This window comes from Clytia hemisphaerica, unplaced genomic scaffold, assembly GCF_902728285.1.
Source record: "Clytia hemisphaerica strain Z4C2 unplaced genomic scaffold, Clytia hemisphaerica genome assembly, whole genome shotgun sequence".
In the NCBI taxonomy this organism is placed as follows: Eukaryota; Metazoa; Cnidaria; class Hydrozoa; order Leptothecata; family Clytiidae; genus Clytia; species Clytia hemisphaerica.
Genome location: NW_027104615.1, coordinates 346,838 through 363,320, shown reverse-complemented (window position 1 = coordinate 363,320; position 16,483 = coordinate 346,838). Strand labels below are relative to the sequence as shown.

At 36.1% G+C, this 16,483-nt stretch overlaps 1 protein-coding gene across 2 annotated transcripts in view; it reads left to right on the top strand.

Moving 5' to 3' along the window:
• LOC136824638 (sperm flagellar protein 2-like) overlaps positions 1 to 16,483 on the top strand; it is a 258,048-nt gene that overhangs the window by 22,180 nt on the left and 219,385 nt on the right. For both annotated transcript variants that reach the window (XM_067080627.1, XM_067080626.1), the window contains exons 34-43: positions 20 to 147; positions 664 to 730; positions 1,226 to 1,297; positions 1,791 to 2,013; positions 2,811 to 3,039; positions 3,427 to 3,574; positions 3,909 to 3,956; positions 5,432 to 5,591; positions 14,517 to 14,621; positions 16,250 to 16,317. In XM_067080627.1, coding sequence (XP_066936728.1) covers positions 20 to 147; positions 664 to 730; positions 1,226 to 1,297; positions 1,791 to 2,013; positions 2,811 to 3,039; positions 3,427 to 3,574; positions 3,909 to 3,956; positions 5,432 to 5,591; positions 14,517 to 14,621; positions 16,250 to 16,317 — 1,248 coding nt within the window. The remainder of the gene's footprint in view (positions 1 to 19; positions 148 to 663; positions 731 to 1,225; positions 1,298 to 1,790; positions 2,014 to 2,810; positions 3,040 to 3,426; positions 3,575 to 3,908; positions 3,957 to 5,431; positions 5,592 to 14,516; positions 14,622 to 16,249; positions 16,318 to 16,483) is intronic.

Sequence of the window (16,483 nt, the reverse complement as noted above, 5' to 3'; positions counted from 1 at the left end):
TCTTTCTTTATACATGTAGGACTTTGTGAACGTGTTGCTTTCCAACTGGGAGAATATAGAAGATATTTACATCAAATCATGCAAACATATTTTCCGATCCATACGTCACGAAAATGAAAACGTTCTCCAATATTTCTATAGAACCAGGTATTGAAAACCTCCAAATACATATTTTCGAACGTAGCCCCCAATTGCAGCGTGGCCATTTTTGTCCGTTTTACCACCCTAAAACCGTCCCAGCCTTTTTTTCGCACCTATAGACAATAGAAAAAGGTGTAAAAAAAGGATTGGATCGAGTTCAGGGGGATGATTAAATGATAAAGTGGCACGCGCCTGACTGCGCGACTACGGTCGAAAAGGTGTATTAAATTAGCGGCCATTCGTCAAAGAAGATCTATTCTGACACAATTTTTACATATCAAATTTTGATAGTATCGAGAAGCAGAAATAGTGTCCCATATCCTTTCTGTAGGGGTGCAAAAAGCCTCTTACACATTGTCCTTTACCATCATGCAGGGCTTACAATTTCCATGCCACCATCTGGTCTTTGCTATCATGGAAGTGGAGAGACCAAAAATATAGTGACTTAGGAGTAGCAACATGGTTTGGGCCGACGGGAAACATTTTCAATTCTTCTTCACTGCTAATTTTGGTTATTTTTAGGAAATCTTACATCGAATTTTTACAAAGACCTGATGCGAAACAAATATTTGTTAGCGAGTGGCAAAAGGTATAATTCAATTATTAGTCTGGTGAAAAGTTTATAAAATTTTCGTGTGTTGATTTTGGGAGTACTGTTACAAACTAAATACAGTAAGATGTAATCCGGATAAGTGTATGCTAAGCAATCTTTTTTTCGCCCCTTTTTCCTTGAAGAAAAGATTACTAGACTGCAGTTGAAAAAAGGTTTTAATTTCAAGTCTTTTTCAAGTCTTCTCAACTATTATGTCACCTTTATACCAAATAGAATGCCTCTGTTTTTTCTTTTGAACAAAAGCATAATCACTTTTTTTCTGAAAAGTGCGATAGCTTACGGATACGACCTTTAATTTTCCGTTTTCTCAGGGTCGGATACAGGAGGTAGGCTATCTTATTCATGGAGAGTAATTAGTTTCCATATAAGGCAATACGATAATAAAGTGCTCTCTCCTCCATTGGTTATAGCCTCCCTCTGTATCCGAGCCTGTTTCTATCAGGATTAATTTGCTTTGACGTTTTTTATCAGGACTACAACGCGTTTCCAGAAGACATAAGAGGTGATGAAGAGGTAAAAGCTGAATTACACCAACGTGTAGAGGTGAGTTTTCGTATCTTTTTATTGACTGATGTAAATCACCTTTTTTGAAAGATTTGTTGAACTGGCGCAATTCAAACATTTTAACCAATAGCACAGAGCTCTCAGAGTTCTCTCCTTAGTTCAGCTCAGTACATTCTAAAGGCCGGTCTCCACTTGCGTGCGCGGCGATCGGTACCCTTTTTGCTTGGAAAAAAGATTAAGTCATAAATATGTAGCGCGCGCTGGAACTGTTACGTCAGATCACGCCAATGGAGTTGCTTCATTTTTCTTTTGACCAATAGCGTGGAAGCTTTGCTCGAAAAAGTGCCATTGAAGCGCCCGCTTGTGGAGACCGGCCTTAAACACACTTTTTTTTTGTTTTTCACGTTCATCATGTACCTATGTTTTATCATTTTGAAGTTTTTCCCATATTGATTCGTTTGGCAAATAACTTGAAATAAAGGAGAAATCCATTTTTAGAATGTTAACCAAGATGATCCTTTTTTGTCACCAGGACCTTTGTGATCGTTTATGGGACATTTGCGACAATCGCAAAGAAGAGGCCGAGAATGAACGCGAGACAATCATGACTGAGAAATGGCTTGAAGACCATCTAGCCTTTTTGGTGAACCATTTTTTATCATTGATGCAATGTGAGGTTGGACGTTACCAAGAGACTTGTAGATTGTTGAAGGATTATTATGTTGCCATGGAAGGAGGAGTTGGCCCTGAGAAAGGTTGGTTAGTTTTCATGGATAGTAGTGCTTTTAACACCTCTTTATGCACGCCAATTTTGTTTACCCATTTACACAACATTTAGATAAAATTTTTATGCAAATATCCTTAAACCCTTTAACTGCCGTTCGTATTTTCTAAGGGTTCGACCTATTTTCCACGAAAAAAAATGAAGGTTCGATCTATTTGCCAGATGTCGGCATATGCCGACATGAGCGACTACAGAGTTTACCATCACATTTAGCTTCATTTTCTGAAAAATATCAGAAATATAAGATATATTTTCTACAAGATCGGTCAAAAGGAGGAAAAGAAAAACAAATTTTTGCTTATATCAGCATAATATAACAATAGGCATACACTGTCCTCATATGAAATATGTGTCTCAACACTTATGTGAAAATAAAACCTTTAATGAATCTAGTCCAAAATCTAACTTTCAATATGGCAAAAATGTCGAGATCTCTCTTATCGGCATATGCCGATAGCGGCACGGAAAGGGTTAAAAAAAGAGAGAATTCTTTCAATATACCAATTTCCGTACCCTTCTTATTGAAATGAATTGATACCGTTGCTAAGTATATTTGTTGAACCCTGTGAATGTTTAAAAAAAGGGTTGCAAGTTGAAAATACTCTACTTATGAAGTACCAGTAAATGATAAAAAGGGGCTGCGAATCAAAAGGACAACACTTGAAATTTAACTTTTGCTATTTGGTAATGTAGACAGAAGTTTACAATATGTTTACATCTTTCACAAGCATCTTTCATCGAAATAGATCTTGTTTTTTTGCCTTTCAGTGAAAATCTTACAAGAAGCTAACTTGAACTTTGCACGCCTTCCACTTGTTGATATACCAATCTCTGAGAAACCGTTTCCGCCCACACAAGAAAACGCCCCCGCCACTGAAGATGAGCAATCGGGTAATGTTGCTGGTAGCAATGTCTCACCGGTAGCTTCATTGCCAACAACACCCAAAAACATGGTTCGAACTCCTGATATCATTACGTCAGAAGCTAAAGATGGAAGGTATTGATCTATACTGGAAGTTTATCGCGGCTTGGATCACGAGATTTACATTTGGCTACGTTTTGAGAGATTATTCTCCCATCATCGGACATATTGGTCTTTCGTTTATATTTTTTCACAAATATAGAAACTTAAAAGTGAATAAAACTGCTATGCGCCCTTCGTTTTAGCTTTAAGATTCTAGAAAAAGGATGGCTATTGCTTACAGTCGTTTGTACTTACCAAAACTAACTCCACTGCCTCATATTGGTTCAAAAGGTTTTGTGTCCTGCCAACAGGAATAAGTTATTAGGGTGATATGTCTTAATTACTCATGAAACATTTCGATTTTCTTTAATATAGCCTGTTGTAACGTATTCATTGATTCATTTAAATTTTTTTCTTCAGAATTCCGTTAGTACCACGTACGGGAATAACCACTGATAACTCACCAACACGTGACCGGAAGAGTCGGGCAACGCCCAGAAAAGATCGCAGCAGTGACGAGAAGTTATTGGACGGTAGTCCACTACCTCCGCCCAACGCGGAAGAAAAGGTAGGCTGGTTAACTGGATTCATTAGTCTCATTTTTTTTTTCAATTTATTTCAGGGTCGTTTATTTAGCGTCATATATCTTTTCTTTGAAATTGGACTTTTTGAATAACCTTTTCATTTCGATAGTATATGTCGTTAAGAATTGGTACAATTGGAATAATTTCGAATTGACGGGGATGCGGTTCTGTTCTAAAATTACAGGGTCTAGAAAAATTCTCGAATCAAGACAATCTTTAAGTTTAAAATATTTTATTTGACTAAAATCCCTAGTAGCCGCTGGTAGCTACGATATTGAAGATTTCCACATAAAGATTTGATTGTTCTCCTTTCTATAGCTTCTGATGGATGGGTTCAACGCAGTTCTCCAAGCTGTCGAGCAACAGGTAACATTTTCAATTTTTTTTCAATATCTATTGATAGGATTCTTTTTTCTCTATTCTCGTAACCCATTACTCACGGAGAAGTATTTCATAAAAATATTTACCTTTATGGCTCTTATAACGAGCCTAAATCTTTGGGGCACCCTGAATGCTTTAAAAAATGGTCGGATTTGGCTGAAATTTGGCGCACTTGTTCCTTGGGTGAATATCTGGGGGTTACTTTTTCATTTTTCAAAAATTTTGATATTTGGGGCCTGGGGACAAGCTTTCGCCAAAACGAGGCTATAACTTTGGGACAGCCTGGAGACTTCGAAAACGGTCGGATTTGGCTGAAATTTTGCACACTTGTTCCTTGGGTGAATATGTGGGCTTTTTTTTTCAAGACCTGAGCACTAATCTTTTGTTGTTTTGTTTTGCTGCAATCGGGCCTATGAAAAATTTGAGTCTAGGTAAGAAAATCGTATTTTAGATGGATAATTAGATTTTCTTGTTCGTGTATGACGCTTTTCATACATTTAGGCACGACCTTTTAATTGGATGCGATGTAATTTTTGAGGGAATAATGTAAATTTCTATTATTCCACTATTCTCTTGTCATTATATGCTTTTCCGGTCCTTTTTCATTTCAAGGTCATCATGTGCTATTCAAAAGGGTCACTAATTTTTCTGCTTTACGACGGGGTTGCAGGATGCGTTTAGTAGTTTTCTGGATAATATATTGTAATATATTGTATCGTGGGAGGTTAAAATATCAGAAATAAGGCTTTGTCGTAGCAGTGATGCACGTTACTAAAATTACGTTTCTTTTAATCTAAAATTTGGAAGGAACGCTAAAATAATTAGTTCAAAAAAAGCTTACTAATACAATAATTCGATTATTCTATCCAGAAGGTCAACATTAAACATCTCAAACATCTCCCAGCCAAGCAATACACGTCCTGATTTTTGTCTTTTTACTGCACACCATTTACAGAAGAATCGAGCACATTCTCCTTGAAAGGGTTGTTTTGACAGTCCTTCACCGCCATCATCTGGAACACGCTGGAGTTTTTACAAGCTCTTATGTGATTTGGTTGGTCGTTAAGTTAATTTCATTTCGTTCTAAAGAACGCGTCATCTCTATTACTTCAAATGACCAATTAGTGAAGTATCTTATAAAAACTCCAGCTCATCCCCATCATCTACCATTTCATATCGGGCAATTTCGTCTTGGACGGGTTGCCGCTAAGGGGGGTGGGGGGATGACCTTCAAAAACCCTGAGGTCAAATGGCGCTCTACATCACAGGTGTTCAGGAAAATTAGATCTAGCACTCTCGATACATTACACCGCTATTGGGGCGTGCTTCTTGGGGACCGACCACTTTAATTTTCCTGGGCCAGGATTAAGAAACTGACCCCAGGGTTTATATAAAGCGCATTGAGCAGGGGCTTTTTCTTGCGTGATCTCAAAATGATTATGTTTTCTATTCTTTTGAAGGCGGCATACGACGCCCAAGAAGAGGAGAACCATGAGAACAGCAAGCAAGAAAAAGTGGCGCCAGTGGAACTCACAAAAACACAATCCAAAGACAAAAAGGGCAAGAAGGATCGCAAAAGTCCAACCAAATCGAAAACTATTATGGGTCAAACCACACCAGGTATATAGATATACTAGAAATCTAGGTTTGATTCTTCCTTACATATATTTAACTTGAAATTCGTTTTTCGCCGGAAATTCGAGTATCATCTATTTTGAAGTTTTCATACGCCGACTATTTTTGAAATGAATTATAAATTCATCCAATGAGTTGATATTGATTTTCGACTTGTTTTCATTTTCACACGTGTGTATCAGTGGAAGTATAGGACTCTAGAATATTAGGGTTTTAAAGTGTTAATTTTCGGGTGGTAATACTGTAATGAGAAAGATCGAGTACTAGTTCCACAATACTGTACCTACCGTAATTTCTCTAATTTAATACGTCCTCTAATTAATGCGAGGAAATTATTTTCGTCATTTTGAACTAATTTAAATCCGCTAATTATTAGTGCGAGCACCCATTTACCTACTTTTGATTTTCCTCTAATTTAATACGGTAAAGTTCAAATTTTCCTCTAATTATAGTACGAACTGATTTTTTCAGGATTAGTTTTGTTCTTTCAAGCCATACTTTCATGAGATGCTCGTCCATCCAAGCCTTTTCTTGGCATTTTACCACAAATCCTTCCGGTATTCGCAGTTTCTCAATGGTTCTTTCGGTTTTGCCTTTGAAGATTACCATTGGAGGCAGCATGGTTCCGTCTGCAGCAGCTGACAGAACTACGGTGACATGCTTTTTTTTTTCCTCCAATTTAGCGCGCCTTTACAAAGTTTTTCCTCTAATTATTAGTACGATAAAAAGATTCCAGATTCAGAGCAATTTATATCCTCCTATTATTAGTGCGACACCTCCAAAATAATTATTTTTTTGGTCGTATTAAATTAGAGAAATTACGGTAAATCGATTCCCGCTAATTTGAAAATTATTGTTAACAAAATAATTCGCCTAGTAAAAGTATTGAGCGCTCTAATTGTGAAACAACATTACAAGACATTCCCAATAGATATATCGACTTTCTCTCTATATCGACTTCCTCTATACATATATCGACTTTCTCTCTATATCGACTTCCTCTATACATATATCGACTTTTATAGTGAATATTAAATGAGCTTTTGAGCGCGCTGATTGGCTAAAGTAAAACAAACACACCAAAATCAACTGTCAATCATATACGTAAACAATAGACAAACATTAGAACCCAGTCTCTTCAAGCAAAAAGCAGTTTTTAATGTTTTGGCTGACAATCAGGTCAGGTCGTGAGATTAGGTCATCACTTGATTGCAATAATTATAAATGTGTTAATTAAGGTTGACTCGAGAACAATGTGATTTAAGGTCTATGTCCATTTTTGTTCATTTCAATTCGCGCATTTCGTTGTGGCGATACTCTATTCAACCTCAAGAGGCGAAGAATGACTCTTTTGTACGAAGGATTTCTAAGGATATACAGCAAAGGATTCGCTAAACAATTCAATTCAAATATTCTCGTACCGATGTCAATTTCATCCAGATTCTTCTGTGTTTGAATGAACGCGAAGCGGACCATCATAAAATATAAACACGCTTGAAGCGAGAATGTTATACTGAGCAGCATAATAACGTTAAGTGTAGCTCTCCGTGTTCCACTGTCTCGATTGCTAGTTCCAGGCCCTTTATTGATCATGCCCCTATCTCGAACCCTTCTTCTGGAGGCACGAGATTCTTTTATGATCAACACATAGAATATAATGAGAAAAGAATACTGTGCCGTGCATATAATCAAACTTGAGATACCGAAGGCGCCAATATCAACTAAGAAGACGAAAGCTGTTATAATGGGTCCTGAGATCTCGATGAAAATGATCAACATATTAGTTTTTGATTTCGTAACGATACCATTGTATGAAAAAGGGTATTTGATATGGATGAAGCGATTCAAAGCAATAGCTAGGATTGAAGTGTTTGTCCAATAACCGTTAAGGGCGTCTAAATAGAGCACAAAAACAGGTTTGATTGCCATAGTAGGTGTAGCAAAATATACGATGCTTTTAGCTGGTAATATAAGTAGACACGTCAATAAATCATATATCACCAATGCCAATAAAAGTCTATCAGATACTCGTTGAACGCCATTACGATTGGTTTTCAAAATGCAAAATAGAGATAAACTATTTCCAATGATACCTAATATGGAGATGGGTAGCATAATGGCAGAATGGTAGAACAGCCTCATTTTGATTTTGCTTTCGTTTAAGTGGTTTTATTTTCCACAAGGGTTGAATCTAACCCGTTTGATATCCTCTTCTTGATTAAAGATAGATGACTTTTTATCTCTCTGTAACAAGGCTCACGATAGTTTATAAACTTGATAAAATTATACTTAAAATTCTGAATCAGTTGTTTTCCAGCCTCTTCGTAACGTATACAAACATAGAATTATCAACAAATCAAAAACTGTTGTAAATAGGAAAATGGGCTGTTGTAGTAAAAATCAATACCCGGGGTGGATGAATTTTTTTCACGTCTAGAAAACATTCTTTGAAATGTGTGGATACCCCCTGGAAGATGGTTAAATTTTCAGAAAAACCCTTAGAAAAATTATTTTCCGACCTTTTTAGTGAGGGTGGACGAACACTGAAACCCCTGGAAATTTAAAAACAATTTTTTACCCCCTCGAATAATAAAAAACTATTCCTTTAGACAGACCTCCTGGAACTTCTACTCAGACTACCCTACTGGAAATGTTCGTCCACCCCCTTGTATGGAAATAAAATAGAATGGCCCAATAAAAGTATTAAAAGTTTTAGTTTTTACAAAAATAAAGAACGTAGAAGACTTTAAGATCATTATTTTTTGCCTATTTAATGATGATGACGAAAATGAATGAAGAAAGATCACAGTTTTCTTGAAATAAAAATCTTGTTCGAGTCCAAATTCTTTAGGATTTTTGTAATAGCTTTCAAGGTGGGTGCCAGGGAAAGGGTTTCCACCCACGTCTAGTTCGAAATAGTGACTACTCTCTATGTAATGGATCCAAGAAAGATTAAACACCCATGTCAAATTTGAAATGGCAGCTGTTCTCTTTGATAGGGCGATGAAAGGATAACTACTTCAATTCAGTCTTTTGCTTTGACGTTTCGTATTTTCTCGTTGGAAGGTCCTTTTAAGAGTCGATAAATTAATATTCTCTTTGTCGAATCACTCCCTTCATGTGAAAAGGTGCTAAAATGTAATCAATATATCAAGTATCATCTAGTTCGAAGTTTTCATGCGCCGAATATTTTGCAAATTTGGTCTAAAGACGTCAGCAAATAAGAAATTGATCCAATGAGTTTATATAGTCAAATTTTCGACTTGTTTTCACACGTGTGTATCAGTGGAAGTATAGGACTCTAGAATATTAGGGTTTTAAAGTCTTAATTTCCGGGTGGTAATACTGTAATGAGAAAGATCGAGTCATAGTTCCACAATACTGTATCTATATTGCTAATTTGAAAATTATTGTTAACAAAATAATTCTCTCTGTAGAAGTATCGAGCACTCTCATTGTAAAAAGACAATTTACAAGACATTCCCAATAGATATATCGACTTGTCAATAGTCTTTATTAATTTTGCCATGCACGTGCCTGCAAGCCAAGCTAAACACATGCACAATCATTAGGCTATTCAAGGACTTACAAATACAATTTTATTATAATTTTTACAAATTTTATTTGTAAGTCGTTTGGCTATTTGACATTCTCGGACTTGGCAGCCTAATGGTTGCATCTGTACCTTTAGGATTGATGTGTAGACGCTTTGTTTAACAAAAGGAGATAAGAAATATTAAGCAGGCGGAAAATGATCCGCCATCAAGTTCTTATGTCGCTATTTGTTTGGAATCATTACGTAACGTATTCGCCGCTAATATTTGGAGTCAAAATGGTACCTCAATTAGGAAAAGGTCAGGAAAGTTAGGAAATTATTAAACAGTTAATATCTTAAAAGATGCTGATATAGTCAAACTTCGACTTGTTTTTACTAGTGTGTATAAGCCGTAGTATAGGCCTCTAGAAAATTTTCTGGTACAACACTTGAAGTGAAAAAACTGTAATAAGAAAGATTGAGTCCTAGTTCCACAATACTGTTGATTCCCGCTAATTTGAAAAATATTGTTAACAAAATAATTCGCCTAGTAAAAGTATTGAGCGATCTAATTGTGAAAAGACAATTTACTAGCCACCCCCAGTAGATATATCGACTTTCTCTCTCTATATATCGACTTTCCTAATACAATTATCGACTTGTCAATAGACCTTTCCAATAATTAGTATTAGAAACATTACGATCAATTTTTAAACGCTTACTTTTTGTCTTTATTAATTTTGCCATACGCGTTTCTGCAAGCCAAGCTAAAAACATGCACAATCATTAGGCTATTTAACGACTAATTATATGACTGATTTTATTAGGTTGCGCGCTCTTATCCAATACCCGCTTTGATTTGTAATACCCTACTCCCGCCAAAAAATTCTGATAGTGATAATACGCCCTCTTTTCTGCCGTCCCGCCACAAACAAGACGCAGTTTATAAATACGGAAAACAACAAAACTGTTGAACCATTCAGGAGAAATTTTTGCACTTCATTTTTAGAAGTAATATTTTTGATCAAAATAATTTTTCTCCTTACATAATTTCACGCGCTGAATAGTGTTCGAATTTCCAAAACATTCTATTAATTTTGACAACATTCGATCACAAAAGTAAGCAGGTTTTTTAAAAACAAACACAAATATTTTGAGAAGATCAAAATCAAAGGAAAGGAGGAAAAGTACATGAAAAATGTACAAAGATGACAATAAATTCGAGCTGTTGGATGATGATGTTATTCTTTTATTATGGCGAAAATCTAAAAACAAAAACACGAACATTTGGATGAATGCACTTCAGAAATGGGCGAAGTCTCGTGGGCTTGAGGAGAACGGGAGAACATATGAACCATATAATTTGAACACTTAATTTGTGACCATTTTATGTGGAGATACGCAAAAGCCGAAGATTCAAATTTTATGAAGAACTTTTATACCGATAATATTTGGGGGGGTTTCAGGGGTACCCGATTCCGCAATTCCGCCAATTTTTTCTCCAATTTCTGTCAGACCGTCTTAAATTGAACCAAAATTCCGTCACCGAAAATTCCTTCGAAATTCAATATTTTTGTCGAAAATTCCGCAAATTTGGAATATCTTTTACCAATTCCGTTTTTCCGCACTAAAATTGTCTAATTTTCCGTCTCCGTCAGAGAACCCAATTTCCGTTATTCTGTCTAAATTTTTGCCAAATTCCGCCACTCCGTCCGAGAAGAGGGCCGATTCCGCTCCTCCGCCAAACGTGAAACCCCTCCCCCCAATATTGTTTGAAAGTTTGGACAATGGATTGTTAGTTTTGTTGTTTGACATTATATTAACTAGGTCACAGTGTGGATGATGTAAACCACACTGAAACGACCGCCTTCCATCACGCATCACGCTTACGAAAGAGCGCGCACATTATTAACGCCTACATGTCATCTCCAGTACATTTTGGATTATTCATTGAAAACAGAATACAATATAGTCATTTTTAATGTCTCGATTATTCAATTCCAAATAAAAGACATTCAGGGAAAAAAAGAGAAACGCCTGGGTAATCTAGTTAAAAAAACCGAAAGTAAATGGTAGACAAAGTAATGAGCCAAGGCAAGACGAGATTAGCGTACCACTATGAAAGAAACCGCCTCCGGCGGTCGATGATATATTTATCTGCAACAATTTTAAAGTAATATGGGATGGAATGATTTGTGTTTTGAAGCAATACATCATATTTCTATAGCAATACATCGTAAATTTTCTGTCTTACAGTACTTCTTGAATCCCCATTTCGAATAGCTCTTTAAGAAGTAATAAAATCAGTCATATAATTAACCAGGAATGATATGGCATTTCGTGAAATTAGGATTAATACCCCTCGTATCATTTGAAATACTTTGAAATAGCCCTCACTTCGTTCGTGCTATTTCAAAGTACAGGGTGTCCCTAATTAAAGTATCGAGTCGAAACACAACTATGAGTAGAAAGTTTTATGTGCGTGTTCACAAAATTGTATTTTAAGCTCTCCCTCTATTTTCTTTGTCATTACGATTAATTTATACATTGTAACTACCTGTTGTAATAAGCCTGTGTGATGGAGAACGTTCTTATATTTTAGCGATAACACACACAAACTTTTCTACTCAATCGCATGTTCAAACTCGATACTTTAATTAGGGACACTCTGTATTTCAAAAAGAAACTCGGGGTATTAATCCCTAATTTCCCTCAATACCGTATCATTACTATTACTTACAAATACAATTTTATTATAATTTTTACAAATTTTATTTGTAAGTCGTTTGGCTATTTGACATTCTCGAACTTGGCAGCCTAATGGTTGCATCTGTACCTTTAGTCTTGATGTGTAGACGCTTTGTTTAACAAAAGGTGATAAGAAATATTAAGCAGGCGGAAAATCATCCGCTATCAAATTATCATGCTGCTACTTGTTTGGAGTCATTACGTAATGTATTCGCCGCCAATATTTGGAGTCAAAATGGCGATTAGAAAAAGGTCTATACAATTCATTGTTGCCTAGGAAATTATTAAGCCGTTAATAACTTTAAAAAAATGAAAGAGATAGAATTTAATATCAAAATTTTATGATTTTAACAAAATAAAAGAAAGACAAACTAAAATTTGTATTGCAATCACTAATTTCCAAGTAGATTCTGATACTCTGTGCATAACACGTATTAAATCTAAAGGCCATGACATCGGAAGAAGATCTGCCAAGGTTGGTGCACCGCTTTGAACTTTTTCATCCAGATTTGGGATGAATATTAAATGAGCTTTTGAGCGCGCTGATTGGCTAAAGTAAAACAATTGCACCAAAATCAACTGTCAATCATAAACATAAACAATACTCAAACGTTAGAACCCAGTCTCTTCAAGCAAAAATCAGTTTTTAATGTTTTGGCTGACAATCAGGTCAGGTCGTGAGATTAGGTCATCACTTGATTGCAATAATTATAAATGTGTTAATTAAGGTTGACTCGAGAACAATGCGATTTAAGGTCTATGTCCATTTTTGTTCATTTCAATTCGCGCATTTCGTTGTGGCGATACTCTATTCAACCTCAAGAGGCGAAGAATGACTCTTTTGTACGAAGGATTTCTAAGGATATACAGCAAAGGATTCGCTAAACAATTCAATTCAAATATTCTCGCACCGATGTCAATTCCATCCAGATTCTTCTGTGTTTGAATGAACGCGAAGCGGACCACCATAAAATATAAACACGCTTGAAGCGAGAATGTTATACTGAGTAGGATAATAACGTTAAGTGTAGCTCTCCGTGTTCCACTGTCTCGATTGCTAGTTCCACGCCCTTTATTGACCCTACCTCTACCTCGAACCCTTCTTCCGGAGGCACGAGATTCTTTTATGATCAACACATAGAATATAATGAGAACAGAATACTGTGCAGTGCATATAATTGAACTTGAGATACCAAAGACGCCAATATCAACTAAGAAGACGAAAGCTGTTATAATGGGTCCCGAGATCTCAATGAAAATGATCAACATATTAGTTCTTGATTCCGTAACGATACCATTGTATGAAAAAGGGTATTTGATATGGATGAAGCGATTCAAAGCAATAGCTAGGATTAAAGTGTTTGTCCAATAACCGTTAAGGGCGTCTAAATAGAGCACAAAAACAGGTTTGATTGTCATACTAGGTGTAGCAAAATATACGACGCTTTTAGCTGGTAATATAAGTAGACACGTCAATAAATCGCATATCACCAATGCCAATAAAAGTCTATCTGATACTCGTTGAACGCCTCTATGATATGTTTTCAAAATGCAAAATAGAGATAAACTATTTCCAATGATACCTAATATGGAGATGGGTAGCATAATGGCAGAATGGTAGAACAGCCTCATTTTGCTTTCCTTTAAGTGATCAAATTTTCCACAAGGGTTAAACTCAACCCGTTTGAAATATCCCCTTCTTTAGTTAAGATAGATGACTTTTTAGCTCTGTGAAACGAGGCTCGCGAAAGTGTATAAGATTAAATTTGTTCTTGAACGAGAATTGGTACTGAAACAATGGTTTTCTCTTATGGCTTCAACATACGTGAATGAACAACAAAGAGTTATCAAAAGAAAACTGTAAAAAGGCTTTTATGTCTTATGTACTAAGAGTAGGAGTTTTATGCTCAAAACGAAGGAAATTATGACGAAGATACTGTAAAAAGAAAAATAGAAGTGCTAAAAGTTTTAGTTTTTACAAACAAAAAACGAAGGAGGAAAATGGAAAATTCAGAGAAGAGTGATGAAAGGGAAAGATACAAATTATTCACGTCAACGATGTTAAACTATGGTGGAGGGGGTGGCTGAATAGTCTGAAGGTGTTAACGCCATAAGCCAGGGATTCCGTGCTTATCATTTTTTTCCTGGAAAGAGAGAAAAAAGGTACACGATGCTTGATCATCCAACACCTTCGAAAAATAACATCAAATCAAATTCCCTGAAAAAAATACAAAAGGATTTTTTGGACCTCCTGGAATTTCTTCTTCGGGAACCCCCTGAGTAATTTCATTAATCCCCGTGTATAGATACATATGCATCGAAGGGATATGGAATGGGATGACTCAACGAAGGACTTTTAAAAGGAGTTTTTAAAGGTTTTGTTTTTAAATAAGGGTGATATCGTTTGCTTGCTCATTACTTCTAATTCACAAGCTTTTTCACATTGGATTGACACGGATGTAGAGCAAGATTGGTCAGAAAATGGAAAAGAGAAACAATTTTTACTTATATCAGCATAATATAACAACAGGCAGACACTGTCCTAATATGAAATATGTGTCTGATATGAAACGGAAACACGGAAAATAAAACCGTTAACCAAGTTTATCATTTCTTTTCAACAACAGTACCAAGCATGAACACTATCGACCCAATGAACGAAGAGGATAAAGCCAAACAACTTTTACATGACAAAATGAAGAAGGAGTATAAACATGCTGTCAATGTCGAAGGTACACTCTTTTTCAGTCCCATAAAAACAAGGGGACAACAGGGGCACCAAACCCTTTCCAATAGACCTTTTCATAAATTACATTACGAACATCACTTGCCTCGTTTTGAAATTATTGCCATGGTGATTAACTCCCAGCAGATTTTATTAAAACTACTGTATATTCATAAGAAAATCATTTGATGTCTCAAGGGACATATTCACCATGGAAATTGTTTGAATACGAGGCAAGTGATGTCCGTGGCGTAATAAATTAGTTACGCTTTTTTAATTATTTTCTTGATTTTCTGTATCAGGCTATTAATTGAATGTATTGAAAAGAAACTAATTTATACTCAAATCAGAATTCCTGTTACATTTCCAAAGACACACTTGAATGTAAAAAGTGCAATCGAATCGTACACTACATTTGTTCAAAGCTCCTCATCTATCAAATCCAGTTATGTCTAACATACAAATCGAGAGCTTTTTTCTGTCAAAACTGTGTCGTGATCACCCCTGATCTATTGGAACGGGTCAATTCATGTGAAACATCAACAGTTTCAGGATTCCGAAAGGAGATAAAAGCTTGCGAAAATATAATGAAAGCCCAGGACGTAGAAATCACTCAACTAAAGTCCAAAGACGTTAATACAATGAATGGCAACGATCGAAAAGAAGATGGAAGACATCATTGAGAAGAAAGGAGAAAATAGATCACAAAGCTACGCAGCAGTCGCGTCGAGGTAAATCGAGACAAACATAGAAAACGTACTTCGAAGGGAAAAACAGGAGGAACGACAGATTCAATCCACGGCGTGCAACCTAATTCTTCATGGTGTTGACGAATCCACTGAAGATTCAGAGGAGTCAACCAAAATCTACGACGAAGAATATCTAAATGAAAAAGTCTTACCTAAGAAACTAAGCTTAAGGAATATAAAGATTGAAGAAACTCAAAGAATCGGAAAATTTTCGAAGGAAAAGGAAGATGAAAAACGCTATCGACCAATTAAAGTCCGATTTGCAAACGAAGAAGACAAAAATACAGTGTTAAGAGCAATCACTAAAGGAGAAAGATTGCACTTCCGTGTGACAGAAGATCTTACGAAAAGTGAAAGGAAGCCAATCAAAGAGTGGTGTATGAAAGCCCAAGAAATGAACACGTCACTAAAGGATGCAAACTTTAAATTCAAAGTCAGGGGGAGCCCTAGGAAAAAACTCTATCTTAAGAAAATTGTAAACCGAACAAAGAGCGGTTCATAGAGGCCCATGTGCTCGCACGGTGGCCTGCGAACTTGTATAGCATTATTATTTCCGGAAATGAGTTTTTAAGTTTTTAAGATTTTCCAAAATATTTATTAAAAAGCTACCCGCTTCATTCGGGATGCACTACCGAGTTTATGTATGGTGTGTTTTTCTGCGATGGAAACGGTAAGGTTCTAATTTGTCTAAATCCTGACCAACTGAGGATGATGGTAAATCAGCACTTTTACCGTCTTCCATTTTGCGGGTCAGAAGTGCGGGTTATTCAAAATCGCTTCAGTCACTCTACCGTCTTCAAAAGAGCAAATCCATAAACTCGCTACTGTAGTGTTAATATGCGAAATACATAATTTTGAAATACTTAATTTGCATTTCTCTTTGCAGGAGTTGGTTTACAAAGTCGACTTGAAGCTGTCAAAACTCATGCCAGCAATGTCATTAAAAAACTTAAGGTAAATTCTTTTTTTTCTTATTTTATTCTCGTATCACCACTTTCGATCTTCAGCAGTCTAGATATCCAGGCCCTATTTCATTTTGTTGTTTCTAGTTTACCGGTTGGTCTTTCTTAATCGATATTATGAATTCAATAATGGGCTATTCCAGAAAAAGTCTGCACCC